This window comes from Somniosus microcephalus, chromosome 10 (genome assembly GCF_052327205.1).
Source record: "Somniosus microcephalus isolate GS21.2 chromosome 10, FLI_Smic_1.0, whole genome shotgun sequence".
In the NCBI taxonomy this organism is placed as follows: domain Eukaryota; kingdom Metazoa; phylum Chordata; class Chondrichthyes; order Squaliformes; family Somniosidae; genus Somniosus; species Somniosus microcephalus.
In genome coordinates this window covers 67,732,922-67,753,417 of record NC_140996.1, presented here as the reverse complement: position 1 = coordinate 67,753,417, position 20,496 = coordinate 67,732,922, and the positions used below count along the sequence as shown (strand labels likewise).

General features: G+C 45.3%; 1 protein-coding gene across 4 annotated transcripts in view; it reads left to right on the top strand.

Annotated features, from left to right (window-relative positions):
• Positions 1-3,459: 3,459 nt before the first annotated feature.
• acot9.1 (acyl-CoA thioesterase 9, tandem duplicate 1) overlaps positions 3,460-20,496 on the top strand; it is an 85,444-nt gene continuing 68,407 nt past the window's right edge. Inside the window, exons 1-3 of one of the 4 annotated variants that reach the window (XM_085998588.1) lie at positions 3,462-3,547; positions 16,719-16,773; positions 19,661-19,761. In XM_085998588.1, coding sequence (XP_085854714.1) covers positions 16,769-16,773; positions 19,661-19,761 — 106 coding nt within the window. In that variant the 5' untranslated portion in view covers positions 3,462-3,547; positions 16,719-16,768. Of the gene's footprint in view, positions 3,548-5,977; positions 6,000-16,718; positions 16,774-19,660; positions 19,762-20,496 lie in introns of those variants that run through there. The other 3 variants (XM_085998587.1, XM_085998589.1, XM_085998591.1) reach the window with 3 other exon arrangements.

The window sequence follows — 20,496 nt, the reverse complement described above, 5'->3', positions numbered from 1 at the left end:
CCCCCAGAGCCTCGTCAGATAGGCATCTTCTACTTTAGACAAGTGGAGGGAGCACCTGTCACGGCAGTTCAGGTGCGAAGGTACACCCGCAACGATCCAGTCCTGTCTGAGGTAATGGACAATGTCATTCGAGGGAGAGCTATAGGAGATTCTCCTAGTTTGAAACTTTACGTTTCAAAAAGAAATGAGCTCTCCGTCCAGGCAGGTTGTCTTCTTTGGGGACGCCGTGTCATCATTCCGCCACCTCTGAGGGAGCCTATACTGCAACAACTTCATACAGGCCACAGTGGGATGGTTCGGATGAAGGAAATGGCAAGAAGCTACTTCTGGTGGCCAGGTCTCGATGGGAATATTGAGGAGAAAGCCAAAACATGTTCCCCATGTCAAAGGGTCCAGAATGTTCCACAGCTGGCAACCCTACACCCCTGGGATTGGCCTGCAGAAGTGTGGCAGCGAGTACATGTGGACTTCGCCGGTCCTTTTGAAGAGAAGATGTTTATGGTGGTTGTGGATGCTCGTAGCAAGTGGCCGGAGATCGCTGTGATGAGGTCTACCACGGCAGAGAAAACAATTGAGAAACTTGGTGAGATGTTCAGCCGTTATGGCTCACCGGAACAACTCGTAAGTGACAACGGTCCACAATTTGTATCACAGGAGTTTGCAACCTTCCTGCATGTGAATGGTGTCCAACACATCAGGTCTGCACCCTATCATCCCTCTACTAACGGCCAGGCAGAAAGGTTCGTGCAAACTTTGAAGCATGCCTTGAAGGCATCGCAAGGTCAGGGCTCAATCCACCAACGTCTGAACAGCTTCCTGTTGTCCTACAGGAACGAGCCGCATGCCACAACCAAAACTTCCCCCGCTTCGCTCATGATGAAGAGGCAGTTGCGGACAAGTTTTGACTTACTCAAACCTCCAAGGGCAGAACAGGTTGTCCATTGTCAACAACAAGCTCAAGTTGAAAAGAGAGAGAAAAGAGCCAAGGAGAGATGGTTTCACCCTGGAGAGCACGTCCTAGCTCGAAACTTCAACACTGGACCGAAATGGGTTCCTGCTATGGTGATCGCGCAGACAGGCCCTGTGTCTTACACGGTTGAGACTGCCGAGGACGTCGTCTGGAGAAGACACACAGATCAACTGTTGCTAGGAGCAGAGACAGCCACAGAGGCTCCAACGGCTGGTTGGCCTGAACTGTTTACGGATGATACTGCAAACCAGCATCCTTTGCCACAGTGCTCTTCTCCAACACAGGAAGTCATAGAAACTGTTCCACCTGTGCAAACTCCTGACTTTCGACTGACACAGGCACCTTCTCCATCCAGGCCTGTGTCAATGCCTACTGCTGTGGAAGCCAGCGATGACCGCCGGTATCCTGTCAGGGAGCGGCGGCCTCCAAGACGCTTGGATCTGTAGGCTTAGTGACTTACCCACAAGACTGGGGCCGAACAAACCCCAGGGTAAAGTCAGGGTTTGAGGCAGTCTACCTCTACCCTTGGTTAGTGAGTGCATTGAAAGTAACTTACCTGTTGAGGAATAATGTGGACCTTTCATTTAAGAGGGGAGGAATATGTTATGTATTGTGTGTTCTCCGCCCACCTGTGGTGGCGCTGTCACAGCAGATAAATGGTGGGGTGTTCTCTTTGGTTAAGTTTAGCTCTGTTTGTTCGGAACTTGCCAGAACTTCCTTTCCTTCCAATAAAGCACTTCATGTTTGAATCTCTGAGTTCTGAGTCCTAAATTGTGTCTAGGTAGAAAGGTACCGACACAACATTTCCTTTCCAGTTTTGAAAAAGGGTTCACCCGAAACGTCGACTCTAATTTCTCTCCACGGATGTTGCCTGGCCTGCTGAGTTTTTCCAGCATTTTCTGTTGTTATTACGGATTAATCCGTGGCTTTCTAAATGAAGATTTATCCTGTCCCTCGGGGGTCCCATCAATAAAATATAGCATTTAAAATACAAATTTTAAAAGCAGAATAAAGTGGAGGAATGGAAAAGTCCTGTTGGTTTAGCGGCTTTCGGGTCCTCAGGAAGTGCAACCAGCCATAGACAGCCAATGAATGAGTTTATTTTTTGGAAGCGCAGCTGGTGATGATGTGCAGGCAAATGCAAGTTACACAGAGAGGGAGGTGAGTGAACCACGAAGCAGTTGGCTGGAGGGATGGATGCATGTTGGCCGGGACAGGACAGCAGCTTGGGCCGGGACAGGATAGGACAGCAGCTTTGGCCGGGACAGGACAGGACAGGACAGCAGCTTTGGCCGGGACAGGACAGGACAGCAGCTTTGGCCGGGACAGGATAGGACAGCAGCTTTGGCCGGGCCGGGACAGGACAGCACAGCAGCTTTGGCCGGGACAGGACAGGACAGCAGCTTTGGCCGGGACAGGACAGGACAGCAGCTTTGGCCAGGACAGGACAGCAGCTTTGGCCGGGACAGGACAGGACAGGACAGCAGCTTTGGCCGGGACAGGACAGGACAGGACAGCAGCTTTGGCCGGGACAGGACAGGACAGGACAGCAGCTTTGGCCGGGCCGGGACAGGACAGCAGCTTTGGCCGGGACAGGACAGGACAGCAGCTTTGGCCGGGACAGGACAGGACAGCAGCTTTGGCCGGGACAGGACAGGACAGGACAGGACAGCAGCTTTGGCCGGGACAGGACAGGACAGGACAGCAGCTTTGGCCGGGCCGGGACAGGACAGCAGCTTTGGCCGGGACGGGACGGAACAGGACAGGACAGCAGCTTTGGCCGGGACAGGACAGGACAGCAGCTTTGGCCGGGACAGGACAGGACAGGGCAGCAGCTTTGGCCGGGACAGGACAGGACAGCAGCTTTGGCCGGGACAGGACAGGACAGGACAGCAGCTTTGGCCGGGACAGGACAGGACAGGACAGCAGCTTTGGCCGGGACAGGACAGGAGAGCAGCTTTGGCCGGGACAGGACAGGACAGCAGCTTTGGCCGGGACAGGACAGGACAGCAGCTTTGGCCGGGACAGGACAGGACAGCAGCTTTGGCCGGGACAGGACAGGACAGGACAGCAGCTTTGGCCGGGACAGGACAGGACAGCAGCTTTGGCCGGGACAGGACAGGACAGCAGCTTTGGCCGGGACAGGACAGGACAGGACAGGACAGCAGCTTTGGCCGGGACAGGACAGGACAGCAGCTTTGGCCGGGACAGGACAGGACAGCAGCTTTGGCCGGGACAGGACAGGACAACAGCTTTGTCCGGGACAGGACAGGACAACAGCTTTGTCCGGGACAGGACAGCAGCTTTGTCCGGGACAGGACAGGACAGCAGCTTTGTCCGGGACAGGACAGGACAGCAGCTTTGGCCGGGACAGGACAGGACAACAGCTTTGTCCGGGACAGGACAGGACAGCAGCTTTGCTCCTGAGCCTCCTCCCCTGAGCCATGATTGACAGCCTCCCGGGCTGCGCGCTGACGTCAGCACGCAGGTCCGGCGCTCCGCCCACCCGGCCTGGTAGTCGTGGAGACCGGGGAGAGAGAGCCGGAGTGTGGCCGGCAGCATGTTTCTGAGACACAGGTGGGTGCCTTGGGAGGCCGAGGCCTGGATGGATGGGGCCCTCCCTCCCCATTCCAGGAGGCGGGAGCCGGTCAGCGGTGCTGTGCCCAGGCCGGTGGCGGTGGATGGGTGACAGGCCCCGAGCTCCCTGTCAGGTGAGGTGGGGCGAGCAATCTGCACAGGGCTGAGTGAGTGGGGGAATGGACCTGACCGTCCTGTTTTTGTGGCTGAGTGGGCACCACCCTCGCCTCCGAGTCTGACGGTTGTGGGTTCAAGTCCCACTCCAGAGACTTGAGCACAAACATAGAAGATAGGAGCAGGAGTAGGCCATTCGGCCCCTCGAACCTGCTCCGCCATTTAATGAGATCATGGCTGATCGTCAAAATTCAGTACCCTGTTCCTGCTTTCTCCCCATACCACTTGATCACTTTAGCCTTAAGAAATATGTCGAACTCCTTCTTGAATATATTTAATGAATTGGCCTCAACTGCCTTCTGTGGTAGAGAATTCCACAGGTTCATCATTCTCTGGGTGAAGAAATTCCTCCTCATCTCAGTCCTAAATGGCTTACCCCTTATCCTTAGACTGTGACCCCTGGTTCTGGACTCCCCCGCCATCAGGAACAGCCTTCCTGCATCTAGTCTGTCTAGTCCTGTTAGAATTTTATAAGTTTCAATGGGAACCCCTCTCATTCTTCTAAACTCCAGGGAATATAAGCCCAATCAACCTAATCTCTCCTTATACATCATTCCTGCCATCCCAAGTATCAGTCTGGTGAATCGTCGCTGCACTCCCTCCATGGCAAGAACATCCTTCCTCAGATAAGGCGAACAAAACTGCACACAATACTCAAGGTGGGCAGCACGGTGGCATAGTGGTTAGCACTGTTGCCTCACAGCGCCAGAGACCCGGGTTCGAATCCGGCCTCGGGCGACTGTCTGTGTGGAGTTTGCACATTCTCCCCGTGTTTGCGTGGGTTTTCTCCGGGTGCTCCGGTTTCCTCCCACAGTCCAAAGATGTGCGGGTTAGGTTGATTGGCTATGATAAATTGACCCTTAGTGTTAGGGGGATTAAATACGTGCGGTTACAGGGATAGGGTGGGATATGTGTTGGTGTTGGTGTAGGGGTTATGGGGAACGGGTGGGATATGTGTCGGTGCAGGCTCGATGGGCCGAAATGGCCTCTATCTGCACTGTTGTGATTCTGTGTGGTCTCACCAAGACCCTGTACAACTGCAGCAAGACATCCTTGCTCCTGTACTTGAATCCTCTCGCTATGAAGGCCAACATACAATTTGCCTTCTTAACCGCCTGCTGCACCTGCATGCTTGCCTTCAGCGACTGGTGCACAAGGACAGCCAGGTCTCGTTGCACTTGCCCTTCTCCCAATCTATTGCCGTTCAGATAATAATCTGCCTTCCTGTTTTTGCCACCAAAATGGATAACCTCACATTTATCCACATTATACTGCATCTGCCAAATCACCCAACCTTTCCAAATCATACTGGTGTTTCTCGGCATTCTCACAGCACACCCAGCTTTGTGTCGCCTGCAAACTTGGAGATATTACATCTAGTTCCCTCGTCTAGATCATTAATATATATTGTGAATAGCTGGGGTCCAAGGACCGATCCCTGCGGTACCCCACTAGTCACTGCCTGCCACTTGGAAAAAGAGCCGTTTATTCCAACTCTTTGCTTCCTGTCTGCCAACCAGTTCTTATCCAAGTCAGTACCTTACTCCCAATCCTATGTCCTTTAACTTTACATGCTAATCTCTTATGCTGGACCTTATCGAAAGCCTTCTGAAAGTCCAAATACACCACATCCACTGGTTCTCCCTTATCTATTCTACAAGTTATATCCTCAAAAAATTCCAGCAGATTAGTCAAGGTCGATTTACCTTTTGTATTCCATGTTGACTTTGTCCGATCCTGTCACTGTTTTCCAAGTGCTCTGCTATTACATCCTTTATAATGGACTCTAGCATTTTCCCCACTACCGATGTCAGACTTACTGGTCTATAATTCCCTGCTTTCTTTCTACCACCTTTTTTAAATAGTGGGGTTACATTAGCTACCCTCCAATCCATGGGAACTGTGCCAGAGTCTATAGAATATCTAGGCTGACATTCCAGTGCAATACTGAGGGAGTGCTGCACTGTTGGTGGTGTCGTCTTTCGGATGAGATGTTAAACCGAGAACCTGTCTGCCCTCTCGGGTGAATATAAAAGATCCCATGGTACTATTTTGAAGAAGAGCAGGGGAGTTATCCCCGGTGTCCTGGCCAATATTCATCCTTCAGCCAACATCACTAAAGCAGATTATCTGGTCAATGTCACACTGCAGTTTGTGGGAGCTTGCTGTGTGCAGTTTGTGTTTCCTACATTACAACAGTGTTTACACTTCAAAAAATACTTCATTGGCTGTAAAGCGCTTTGGGACGTCCAGTAGTCGTGAAAGGAGCTGCATAAATGTAAGTCTTTCTTTCGGTCCTGTCCTGACCCATTCTCTGTCTGGTTGGGGACCAGTGGGTTGACATCACTGCAACCTTTCACGGTTGTAAACCCAGGTATAAGTGATGGTTCCAAACTGGCAGCTTTTTTGCCTTTCAATCTGTGCTTAGGCACCGGTTCTGGTGAAAGGTCATCGACCTGAACCGTTAACTCTGTTTCTCTCTCCACAGATGCTGCCTGACCTGCTGAGTGTTTCCAGCATTTTCTGTTTCTATTTTAGGCAGAGGAGTAGGCCATTCAGCCGCTCGAGCCTGTTCAGAGAATGTTCAGAGAATCATACAGCACGGAAGTTGCCATTCGGCCCAGCATGCCTGTGCCCGCTCTTTGAAAGAGCTATCCAATCCCGCCTTCATTACAAGAGGATTTGAGTACAGGAGTAAAGAAGTCTTACTCCAATTATATAGGGCCTTGGTGAGACCACACCTGGAGTACTGTGTACAATTTTGGTCTCCTTACCTAAGGAAGGATATACTTGTCATAGAAGGAGTGCAACGAAGGTTCACGAGATTGATTCCTGGGATGGCGGAACTGTCGTATGAGAAGAGATTGAGTAAGCTAGGCCTGCATTCTCTTGAATTCAGAAGAATGAGAGGGGATCTCATTGAAGCATACAAAATTATTACAGGGCTTGATTGGGTGGATGCTGGGAGAATGTTTCCCATGACTTGGGAGTCTAGAACCAGGGGCCACAGCCTCAGGATAAAGGGTAGGCCATTCAGGACTGAGATGAGAGAAATGTCTTCACACAGAGGGTGGTGAATCTTTGGAATTCTCTACCCCAGAGGGCTGTGGAGGCTCAGTCGTTGGGTATATTCAAAACAGAAGTCGATAGTAAGGGCATCAAGGGATATGGCGATAGGGCCGGTGAATGGAGTTGAGGCAGAAGATCAGCCATGATCTCATTGAATGGTGGAACAGGCTCAAAGGGCTGAATGGCCGACTCCTGCTCCTATTTCTTAGGTTATGTTCTTAATTAGGATTATGGCTGATCTGTACCTTAACTCCATCTACCCACCATGGTTCCATATCCCTTAATACCCTTGCCTAACAAAAATCTATCAATCTCAGTTTTTAAATTTTCAAGACCCCTAACCTCAACAGCACCCCTGAACGGCCTAGCTCTAACTTTTTAAGGTTAGGACACCTTGTTCTGGACTTTCCCCCACCAGAGGAAATAGTTTATCTCTCTCTACCCCACCAGAGGAAATAGTTTATCTCTCTCTACCCTACCAGAGGAAATAGTTTATCTCTCTCTACCCCACCAGAGGAAATAGTTTATCTCTCTCTACCCTACCAGAGGAAATAGTTTATCTCTATCTACCCTACCAGAGGAAATAGTTTATCTCTCTCTACCCTACCAGAGGAAATAGTTGATCTCTCTCTACCCCACCAGAGGAAATAGTTTATCTCTCTCTACCCTATCAGAGGAAATAGTTTATCTCTCTCTACCCCACCAGAGGAAATAGTTTATCTCTATCTACCCTACCAGAGGAAATAGTTTATCTCTATCTACCCTATCAGAGGAAATAGTTTATCTCTCTCTACCCTATCAGAGGAAATAGTTTATCTCTATCTACCCTATCAGAGGAAATAGTTTATCTCTATCTACCCTACCAGAGGAAATAGTTTATCTCTATCTACCCCACCAGAGGAAATAGTTTATCTCTCTCTACCCTACCAGAGGAAATAGTTTATCTCTCTCTACCCTACCAGAGGAAATAGTTTATCTCTCTCTACCCTACCAGAGGAAATAGTTTATCTCTCTCTACCCTACCAGAGGAAATAGTTTATCTCTCTCTACCCTATCAGAGGAAATAGTTTATCTCTCTCTACCCTACCAGAGGAAATAGTTTATCTCTCTCTACCCCACCAGAGGAAATAGTTTATCTCTCTCTACCCTACCAGAGGAAATAGTTTATCTCTATCTACCCTACCAGAGGAAATAGTTTATCTCTCTCTACCCTACCAGAGGAAATAGTTTATCTCTATCTACCCTACCAGAGGAAATAGTTTATCTCTATCTACCCTACCAGAGGAAATAGTTTATCTCTCTCTACCCTACCAGAGGAAATAGTTTATCTCTCTCTACCCTACCAGAGGAAATAGTTTATCTCTCTCTACCCTATCAGAGGAAATAGTTTATCTCTCTCTACCCTACCAGAGGAAATAGTTTATCTCTATCTACCCTACCAGAGGAAATAGTTTATCTCTCTCTACCCTATCAGAGGAAATAGTTTATCTCTATCTACCCTACCAGAGGAAATAGTTTATCTCTATCTACCCTATCAGAGGAAATAGTTTATCTCTCTCTACCCTACCAGAGGAAATAGTTTATCTCTCTCTACCCTACCAGAGGAAATAGTTTATCTCTCTCTACCCTATCAGAGGAAATAGTTTATCTCTCTCTACCCTACCAGAGGAAATAGTTTATCTCTATCTACCCTACCAGAGGAAATAGTTTATCTCTATCTACCCTACCAGAGGAAATAGTTTATCTCTATCTACCCTACCAGAGGAAATAGTTTATCTCTCTCTACCCTATCAGAGGAAATAGTTTATCTCTCTCTACCCTACCAGAGGAAATAGTTTATCTCTCTCTACCCTACCAGAGGAAATAGTTTATCTCTCTCTACCCTATCAGAGGAAATAGTTTATCTCTCTCTACCCTACCAGAGGAAATAGTTTATCTCTCTCTACCCTACCAGAGGAAATAGTTTATCTCTCTCTACCCTATCAGAGGAAATAGTTTATCTCTCTCTACCCTACCAGAGGAAATAGTTTATCTCTCTCTACCCTATCAGAGGAAATAGTTTATCTCTCTCTACCCTACCAGAGGAAATAGTTTATCTCTATCTACCCTACCAGAGGAAATAGTTTATCTCTATCTACCCTACCAGAGGAAATAGTTTATCTCTCTCTACCCTACCAGAGGAAATAGTTTATCTCTATCTACCCTACCAGAGGAAATAGTTTATCTCTCTCTACCCTATCAGAGGAAATAGTTTATCTCTATCTACCCTACCAGAGGAAATAGTTTATCTCTATCTACCCTACCAGAGGAAATAGTTTATCTCTATCTACCCTACCAGAGGAAATAGTTTATCTCTCTCTACCCTATCAGAGGAAATAGTTTATCTCTCTCTACCCTACCAGAGGAAATAGTTTATCTCTCTCTACCCTATCAGAGGAAATAGTTTATCTCTCTCTACCCTACCAGAGGAAATAGTTTATCTCTCTCTACCCTATCAGAGGAAATAGTTTATCTCTCTCTACCCTACCAGAGGAAATAGTTTATCTCTATCTACCCTACCAGAGGAAATAGTTTATCTCTATCTACCCTACCAGAGGAAATAGTTTATCTCTCTCTACCCTACCAGAGGAAATAGTTTATCTCTATCTACCCCACCAGAGGAAATAGTTTATCTCTCTCTACCCTACCAGAGGAAATAGTTTATCTCTCTCTACCCTATCAGAGGAAATAGTTTATCTCTCTCTACCCTACCAGAGGAAATAGTTTATCTCTCTCTACCCTATCAGAGGAAATAGTTTATCTCTCTCTACCCTACCAGAGGAAATAGTTTATCTCTATCTACCCTACCAGAGGAAATAGTTTATCTCTATCTACCCTACCAGAGGAAATAGTTTATCTCTATCTACCCTACCAGAGGAAATAGTTTATCTCTATCTACCCTACCAGAGGAAATAGTTTATCTCTATCTACCCTACCAGAGGAAATAGTTTATCTCTCTCTACCCTACCAGAGGAAATAGTTTATCTCTATCTACCCTACCAGAGGAAATAGTTTATCTCTCTCTACCCTATCAGAGGAAATAGTTTATCTCTCTCTACCCTACCAGAGGAAATAGTTTATCTCTATCTACCCTACCAGAGGAAATAGTTTATCTCTCTCTACCCTACCAGAGGAAATAGTTTATCTCTATCTACCCTACCAGAGGAAATAGTTTATCTCTATCTACCCTACCAGAGGAAATAGTTTATCTCTCTCTACCCTACCAGAGGAAATAGTTTATCTCTCTCTACCCTACCAGAGGAAATAGTTTATCTCTCTCTACCCTATCAGAGGAAATAGTTTATCTCTCTCTACCCTACCAGAGGAAATAGTTTATCTCTATCTACCCTACCAGAGGAAATAGTTTATCTCTCTCTACCCTACCAGAGGAAATAGTTTATCTCTCTCTACCCTACCAGAGGAAATAGTTTATCTCTCTCTACCCTACCAGAGGAAATAGTTTATCTCTCTCTACCCTACCAGAGGAAATAGTTTATCTCTATCTACCCTACCAGAGGAAATAGTTTATCTCTATCTACCCCACCAGAGGAAATAGTTTATCTCTCTCTACCCTACCAGAGGAAATAGTTTATCTCTATCTACCCCACCAGAGGAAATAGTTTATCTCTCTCTACCCTACCAGAGGAAATAGTTTATCTCTCTCTACCCTATCAGAGGAAATAGTTTATCTCTCTCTACCCTACCAGAGGAAATAGTTTATCTCTCTCTACCCTACCAGAGGAAATAGTTTATCTCTCTCTACCCTACCAGAGGAAATAGTTTATCTCTCTCTACCCTATCAGAGGAAATAGTTTATCTCTCTCTACCCTACCAGAGGAAATAGTTTATCTCTCTCTACCCTATCAGAGGAAATAGTTTATCTCTCTCTACCCTACCAGAGGAAATAGTTTATCTCTCTCTACCCTACCAGAGGAAATAGGGTAGAGAGAGATAAACTATTTCCTCTGATAGGGTAGAGAGAGATAAACTATTTCCTCTGGTAGGGTAGATAGAGATAAACTATTTCCTCTGGTAGGGTAGAGAGAGATAAACTATTTCCTCTGATAGTTTATCTCTCTCTACCCTATCAGAGGAAATAGTTTATCTCTCTCTACCCTACCAGAGGAAATAGTTTATCTCTATCTACCCTATCAGAGGAAATAGTTTATCTCTCTCTACCCTACCAGAGGAAATAGTTTATCTCTCTCTACCCTACCAGAGGAAATAGTTTATCTCTCTCTACCCTACCAGAGGAAATAGTTTATCTCTCTCTACCCTATCAGCTCCTTTAATCATCTTAAACACCAATTAGTTCACCCCATAATCTTCTGTACTCAAGGGAACACAAGTCTAGTCTATGGAATCTGTCCTCATGATTTAACCCTTTTAGCCCTGGTTTTAGTCTCTGGTGAATCTCTGCTGCACCCCCTCCATGCCCTGCTTGTGGAGAGGTTTATCAGTTACTTTACACCATTACCGCGATCATTGTTGTCATGGGGCCGGAATATGCTTTAGCGGGGTATCTTGTGGCGTGCCCGATTAATTTGACTGCACCCTTCAGCTCAATATTTTTGCCCTGTAATTTGCTGGAAGTGCGAGCTGATAACAGGGCATTGGGGCATCTGGGACCTTGGTGAACGGCGGGACCAACAGTGTATCTCCTTAACCAGTGATGTTCAAGGATTGAGAAATAAACAGGAATGACAGTGGGTGAATTTCATGTCAAATCAGGTACAGAAAGAGAGAAAAAAAAGACAGAAAAGTAAACGGAACATTAAAATTTGACATTTTTAAAATTTCCAACAATTCACTGCCTGAAGGAATGAGACTCTATACTTTCAATTATTCTGGGGCAGAGAGATTGACTGGCAGTCATTAACAATTATCTCATAATTGAAAGGGTACTTGGGCTGTTATTTACTAGAGTTGGCCTTTCTGTGAGGAGTTTAATGAGCAATAAATGTGCAAATGCAGCAACTTCATGAAACTCATGGGGAGGTTAAGTGCAGATGCTGTTTTCATGGAGCTAACGATGGCAAATCGTCCAGCAACTTGTGGCAATTTGCCATCCATTTGCAGTCCAAGGTGTCTGCTTCAATCACTAACTGATTGCATTCCACAGTCTCTCAACGCACTGTATAAAAAGGTTTCTCCTGTTTTCTGTTCTAAATCTCTTGCATTTAACCTTATATCTATGTTCTCGACCCCTGAACCACTGGAAACAGTCTGTTTCTCTCTACCTTGTCTCATTCCTTTATCATTTTAAACACGTCTATCAAATCTCCTCTGTTCTAATGAAAACAGATGCAACTTTGTAAGACTTTGTTCAGTTTTGTGTGTGCAAGGGGAGAACTAAATCTTCCATTTGAGGACAAATGGCTTCAAATGCATAAAGGATCAACATAGATTTAGAACTAGTGAGCCCAGCCTTTAAAAGAACAGGCCCCTAAATGAATTTACAAGACGATATAAAATAAGAAAAGCATGAGGCAGAAAGGTGAGAGCCCACTGCAAAGAATGCACGGAGCTCAAAAGCATGTCAAAAAACAAGAGCAGCCTGGAATTGAGAATCGCTGCAGGCGGTAAGCACAATAAGTTTTTCCAGTACTATAATAGTACCTGTAAGAGGAAGATATGAGAACATTAAAGTATACTCAGATTAATGAGCAAAAAATAGTTTATGGGCCATAATTTGCAGTAGCATTGCATCAACACCCTTAGTTAGACTTGGGTTTTTACAATTCTTGCGTGGCAAGTTGCTGAAAGTGCAAGCTGGTAATGTTGCAGTGAGGGAAATAGGACATCTGGGACCCGAGTGAAAAAGGGGAAGCAACAGGGTTTCTCATTAACCAAGCAGATGGAATGATTGTGAAATAAACAGCGCAAGGACTTGAGAAGGAAGTGTAAATTAGTGGGTCAATTCAATGTCAAATCAGGTACAGGAAGAGAAAGAGAGGGGAAGAAAGATTAGATTCAGAGAGAGAAAAAAAAGACACATTAAAAGTATTAAAAACGTTTTACTTTTAAAATTTTCCATTTTTTAAATCTCCAACACAATTATAACCTGAAGGAGTGCAACTCCACACTTGTAATAGTTAATTTTCAGTGCCAGTGAGATTGACTGGCAGTCCAAAGATGTGCGGGTTAGGTTGATTGGCTATGATAAATTGACCCTTAGTGTTAGGGGATTAAAATATGTGGGGTTACGGAGATAGGGTGGGATATGTGTTGGTGTAGGTGTTACGGAGATCGGGTGGGATATGTGTCGGTGCAGGCTCGATGGGCCGAAATGGCCTCTATCTGCACTGTGGTGTTTCTGTGATTTCTGTGATAAATAACACCTATCACATCGTTAAGGGTACTTGGACTGGAATGGACAAGACTTAACTTTCTGTGGCGAGTTTAGTTTGTGACTACTGATGTAAACCCCCAAAGTGCGGACCAAGTGACATACAAGGTCGACGATACCGGCTTGTTGTAAGAAAGACAGACCCAATAATTGAAGTCAAAACGGTTTATTCAGGCCTGGGGAGCTATGGCTCTTGCGTCCCAACACAAGGCTCCGACTCCACCGAATCTCTTGAGATTCACACAGTTATACACATTTTCCAAGACCTCCTACTCCAGAGGTCCAATCGATTTAAAAGTCTATACATTAATCACTACCTAGGTGTGTCTAACTTATACATAGAAACATAGAAACATAGAGATAGGAACAGGAGTAGGCCATTCGGCCCTTCGAGCCTGCTCCGCCATTCAATGAGATCATGGCTGATCTTCGTCTGAGATCATAGCTGATCTTACCAGTTCAGTACCCCGTCCCCGCCTTTTCTCCGTAACCCTTAATCCCCTTAGCCTTCAGAAATATATCCAATTCTCTCTTGAAAATATTTATTGAATTAGCCTTCACAGCCCTCTGTGGCAGGGAATTCCACAGGCTCACCACTCTTTGAGTGAAGAAATTCTTCCTCATCTCTGTTTTAAATGATTTGCCCGCTATTTTTAGACTGTGGCCCCTGGTTCTGTGCTCCCCTGCCATTGGAAGCATTCTCTCTGAATTCAGCCTGTCCAGGCCTGCCATAATTTTATATGTTTCGATGAGATCCCCTCTCAATCTTCTAAACTCCAGTGAGTACAAGCCCAAATTATTCAATCTCTCCTCGTAGGTCATTCCCGCCATTCCAGGTATCAGCCTGGTGAATCGCCGCTGCACTCTTTCCATGGCAAGAACATCCTTCCGCAGATGGGGCGACCAAAACTGTACACAATACTCCAGATGCGGTCTCACCAGCACCTTGTACAGCTGTAGTAAGGTATCCCTATTCCTATACTCGAACCCCCTTGATATGAAGGCCAACATACCATTTGCCTTCTTAATCGCCTGTTGCACCTGCATGCTCTCCTTCAGTGACTGGTGCACAAGAACACCCAGGTCCCTCTGCACTTCCCCATCTCCCAATCTATTGCCATTTAGATAATAATCCACCCTCCTGTTTTTACCCCCAAAGTGGATAACCTCGCATTTATCCACATTATAGTGCATCTGCCACGTATCCGCCCATTCCCCCAACCTGTCCAAATCGCACTGTAGCCTCCTGACATCCTCATCAGAGCCCACCCCTCCTCCTAGTTTAGTGTCGTCGGCGAATTTGGAAATATTGCATCCAATTCCCTGATCCAGATCATTTATATATATTGTGAACAGCTGGGGTCCCAGGACAGATCCTTGCGGCACCCCGCTGGTCACTGCCTGCCACTCCGAAAACGAGCCGTTTATTCCAACTCTCTGTTTTCTATCCGCCAGCCAGTTCTCTATCCACGTTAATACTTTGCCCCCAATCCCATGAGCCTTAATTTTGCATGATAATCTTTTGTGTGGAACCTTATCGAAGGCTTTCTGGAAGTCAAGGTACACCACATCCACTGGCTCTCCCCCATCTATTTTACCAGTTACTTCCTCAAAAAATTCCAGCAGATTAGTCAAACACGATTTACCCTTTGTAAATCCATGTTGACTCTGTCCGATCCTTTCCCCATTTGTCAAGTGCTCCGCTATTTTATCCTTAATAATGGACTCTAGCATTTTGCCCACAACCGATGTAAGGCTTACTGGTCTATAATTCCCTGCTTTCTCTCTACCCCCCTTTTTAAATATTGGGGTAACATTAGCTACCCTCCAATCCACGGGTACTGTTCCCGAGTCAATGGAGTTCCGGAAGATGATCCTTAGAGCATCTGCTATCTCCAGGGCCACCTCCTTAAGTACCCTAGGATGTAGTTTATCAGGCCCCGGGGATTTGTCGGCCTTCAGTCCCCTCAACTTACCCAACACCATATCCCTAGAGACACTAATTTCTGTCAGCTCCTCCCTCTCATTAGTCCCTATGTTTGTCGATATTCCTGGGAGGTTATTTGTGTCCTCCTTTGTGAATACAGAACCAAAGTATGAGTTTAATTGGTCTGCCATTTCCTTATTCTCCATTATATATTCTCCCGAATCGGACTGCAAGGGACCGACTTGGGATTTTACCAGTCTTTTCCTCCTGATATACCGATAAAAGCTTTTGCAGTCTGTCTTTATGTTTGCTGCAAGTTTACTTTCGTATTCTATTTTCCCCTTCCTGATTAATCCCTTTGTCCTCTTTTGCTGTATCCTGTACTGCCCCCAATCTTCCGGTCTGGTGCTTTTTTTTGCCAGTTGATATGCCCTTTTTTTTGATTTTATGCTGTCCCTAATTTCCCTCGTTATCCACGGTTGAGTCACCTTTTTAGGTTTATTTTTATGCCAAACCGGTATAAACATGTTCTGGAATTCTTCCATTCTATCTTTGAATGCTTGCCATTGTCTATCCACTGTCAATCCCCCCTACAAAGTAGCCTATAACATAAGTTTCACTTTTCACTGAAGGGGCCTGTAGACCCTCTGATTTCTTGGAAATGAGTCATCCAGGACATGTGATTTCTGAGAAACGAGTCATTCTCTCTCTTGACCACTACTAAGTTTCGTTTTTCCAGAAAAGGGTTATGTCAGTGTCTCTTTTTGTAAGTTTCATCTTTCTAAACTGGTATGGTCATTTCTGCAATTAAACATACGAATAATTAGTACATTTCATCTTTAAACATTCTGTGGCTGCAATTGCGTTCTACTAAACGTGTCCTGTTACGCTCAATTTTAATCTCTTCACTACTATGCAAATACAGCAACTTCGCGTTCAATGCATTTCAATGGTGAGTCAGACAGCAAGATGCCGTTTTCACAAAGCTAATGGAGGAGCAGTGCAACTCGGACAGAAACTTTTGAATATCTGTGTTTAACCGCACATCTGCTTCTCGCCTGAAGTTACTGTACCATTTGCGCATAAATAACAGCAATCGCCATTGACCTCACCATTTTTTTGACAGCAATAACTGGCCCAGTACTTCATGCTGCAGCACAGAAATGGGTCATTCAACTCATCAAGTCTGTGCCAGTGTTTCACCATAAGCCACCTAGTCTATTCCCACTTTCCTGCTGGCTCCCTATACCTTTAACGTTCCTCTTTTTCAAGCAAAAATCTATTTGCGTTTGGCACTCTGCAGTCAACAAATGAGTCAAAATAAATACTTGATTCTCAACATTTTTTGGATTGTGCATTGGCTCGTAATCTAAACTGGGTGCGGTTACTGTTGAGTTTGCAGGGTTCTCCTAAATAATGTCCAGACACAGAGGCAGGCTGTTTTTGTCCACAGCCAATGGATCAGTACCCATTCCAGAGACACAGGCACTCGCAATGCATATCACGCAGTATACAGCCAGTTTTGCAACAGCCTCCACTTAGAAAAATTAGAGTGCATGATTAGTCCTAGGCAAACCTGGAAAGAGTAATCAAACATGATTTTGTTGAAACAGAAAATACTGGAAACACTCGGCAAGTCTGGGAACATTTGTGGAGCGAACAGATGAGGTAACTATGTTGTGTGTAGACCCTCTTGAGTTTTGATAGTGATGGGTAGCACGCTCACCTCTGAGTCAGAAGGTCATAGGTTCAAGCCCCACTCCAGGACTTGAGCACATACACCAGTGCAGTACTGAGGAAATGCTGCGCTATTTGAGCTGCCGTCTTGTGGATGAGACGTTAAACCAAATCTGCCTCAGGTGGATGTAAAAGATCCCATGACACTACAAAGAACGGGGAGTTTGCCTGGTGCCCTTATACACGGAGTGTGAGAGGTTGCAGCCCCTCTTCCATTATTTGAAGGGGCTGCTCCTCGATTTTTGGTTGCACTTCAGTCCCACGCTCTTGATCTACGGTCACCCGGTGCGGAGGGGAGCGGGCAGGTTGGAGGACCTCCTTGTGGGTCTGCTCCTGGGCCTGGCTAAAAAAACCATCAATTGGTCCAGGCAGCGGGCGGTTGAGGAGGTCGTCCAGCCAGATTGCCTCCCTCTCTTCCGCGGCCATGTTCGCGCCCGGGTGGCCCTGGAGATGGAGCACGCGGTGTCCGCCGGCTCGCTCGAGTACTTCCGTGACCGGTGGGCGCCGGGGGGACTGGAGTGCATAATTGATTTGGACAACCAAATTTTAATTTGATTTGTTAAGGTTTATTTAAAGTTTAATTAGTTACAGTCTATTTGTTTATGTTTGGTTCAACCAAAAGAGCGCCTGGTGCCCTGGCCAATATTTATCTGTCATCACTAAAATAGATTATCTGGTCATTTGTCTCATATTTATGGAACCTGGTTGTGTGCAATTTGGCTGCTGTATTTCCCTACATTGCATCAGTGATTACACTTAAAATACTTCATTGTCTGTGAAGCGCTTTGGAACGTTGTAAAAGGCTCTTTATAAATGCATGTTGTTTCTCTCCACAGATACTGCTTGGCCTGCTGAGTGTTTTCAACATTTTCTGTTTTTAAAAAAAAACTTATTTCCAGCATCTGCAGTTGCTTTTTGTTTATGCTGTTTGTTTTGGCTGTTGCTCCTTTTTCTTTGGCACGCTTGCCTTAGCCTTGGTATCAGGCCAGTTTCTTGTGTTTACCACACACTGGCATTGCGTTGAGACACACAAATATTTGAGTGATCAAAGCGGGTGGAGTCTGTTACTGTGCTGACTTCATTTGTGGTCACAAGGACCCTATTTTTTTTAACTTTTTTTTTTGGAGGGCCTCGGTGCTCATTTTATATGGTGTGGGGAGCCATCCCCTGACTACAGTAGTCCAGATGCAGACGCTATCTGTTTTTAAATGTCTTTTTTTAGTTTTTCCTTTCAGCTTTTGCTGGAGGTATTACTTTGCCAGGCAACTAACTTCCATTTTGTACCAATCTTCAGATGCTTGGACAGAAATTCTTTCGTGCTGTAGATAGTTCCTGCATATATTATCAGCTGTGGCTCAGATGGTGTCAGAAGGTTGTGGGTTCAAGTCCCACTTAAGATCTTGACTTCAGCCCAAAATCCAGGCTGACATTCCAGTGCAGTGCTGAGGGACTGCTGCACTGCCGAAGGTGCCATCTTTTGGATGAGACGTTAAACCGAGGTCCCATCTGCCCCCTCAGGTGCATGTAAAAGATCCCATGGCACTATTTCAAAGAAGAACAGGGGAGCTCTCCCCAGTGTCCTGACCAATATTTATCCCTCAACCAACATCACTAAAAAATCAGATTATCTGGTCATTATCACATTGCTGTTTGTGGGAACTTGCTGTGTGCATTTTTGGCTGCTGTGTTTCCTACATTACAACAGTGACTGCACTTCAAAAGGTACTTCATTGGCTGTAAAGCACTTTGAAATGTCCGGAGGTCATGAAAAGCAATAAATAAATGCAAGTCTTTGCTTTTTATATTGTGGTGTCTTCGGTCAGTATTTGAAGCCAGGCAGGGTAAATGACCTATATACAACTCCCTTTTTTTTGGAGGGTGAGATTGATCTCATAAAATGCCGTACACCTTTTCAGGATTTTGGCGAAGATTGATATCCAGTACTGTGATGCTGTAAGAAAATTCGAATCAGACACCATAATGATTGCAACAAAATCAAGTACAGACACACGCAGTGTTTTTGAGCAGTAGACATAGAGAAATAAATGCACTTACCCCGTTTTTCCCTGGGTAGAGATGTAACCTTCATCAATCCTTCTGACCCTGACTCTACAAATTGCTAAGGAAAGCTCAAGATCTTTATAGGCCCCTAGTCACGCACACTGTTTTATTATGGCCTAACAAGTATTGTGAACAAGACCCCCAGAAATATGAGAGTTCCTTCAAAACACCAGATGTAAACTTGTTTACCATCTGGAATGTAACCAATCACCTTGAGCTCCATTGTCTCACTCCCTGTCTCAACTGCCTTGGTTATCTCGTTTCACAATGCAGCCACAAATATGTCAACAGGCACAAATCACATCCTGCAACCCACATCCTGCATGTCGGTAGAAGCTAAACCGCACATTCAGCTACTGACGCGTTAAACCCTAAAGAATCCTGGGAATGCCCAACTTTAACACTCATTATTTCCAGCTACAGTACAAATCCACAAGCCATTTATAAGTAAAACGAAAGTAAAAACCTTAATCGTGAGTGTAAACCAAATCCTAACCCTACGCATATATGTATACACAACTAGGGTATCTTACAATGCCAATTGCAATGTATACCCAAAAAAATAACAGTTTACCTTCATATAGTGTCTTTAACGTAGTAAAACGTTCCAAAGTGCGTCACAGGAATGTAATCGGACCAAAAACTGACACCGAGCCAAAGGAGGAGACATTAGGACAGGTAATGTAGGACTTTTAAGGAGTGAAGTTAAAACTTCAGATTTTTCTAAAACTGCAAAATGCTCTTTTTGTTTTGAAAGGTATTGGCTGCTCCGGAGTATTTCTTCCATTCTTGTCAGACAATGTCCCTCGCTCTCTGCCCGTTTGCATTCTGAGGGATGTTCCCCAGAACTGACTGAAGGTATTGAACTACCACAGAGGTTTTCTGTGAGATTAATAATTAAATGTCTCATCGTCTTGTGTAATAAACATTGATATCTTTCCTTTTTCAGTCATCTTGTGGGCCAGTAAAGATCATGTGACCTCTGCCAACTGTTGTCACGTGACCGTTCTATTCATGCCACTTTCTAGCAATTTTATTGGTTGCTGATAAGCACATGACCAACCTGATTATTCTTATTTTGATTGACAAGAACTCTGGGACAATCCTGGTAAATGCAGGCCAGGTGGGGGAAAGTGGCAGTGTGGAGGACATTTGAGGCATTTTTGCCAGCATTAAAAATGGCAACAGGTTGTAGAGCTGGTAGATGATGGGCCTTTTTCTTCCCTATTGCAAAGCTATTTTGGCACTAGAGCTGAGGTGTTGCCTTGGCTTTCTTGGTAGCATTCTCACCTACCGCCAGCTTCCGTCACATTGCTTGTTAATGTAAGAGCATACTGTGCCCCTTACAGTTCTAGAAAACCGTTGTATCCATCCATCCATTCATCAAGTAACTGGCAGAACCATTATTCAGTCAAAGTAATGGCGTGCATGGTGGAGGGGAGGGTGATTTAGTTTGACACCGGCCACTGCTAAAAAGGTTTATCTTGCGTCATGAGTAGCTGTGGGGGGATAACAGCATCATAGAATAGAATCTTACAGCACAGAAGAAGGCCACTCAGCCCATTGTGTCTGTTCCAGCTATTTGCGGAGCTA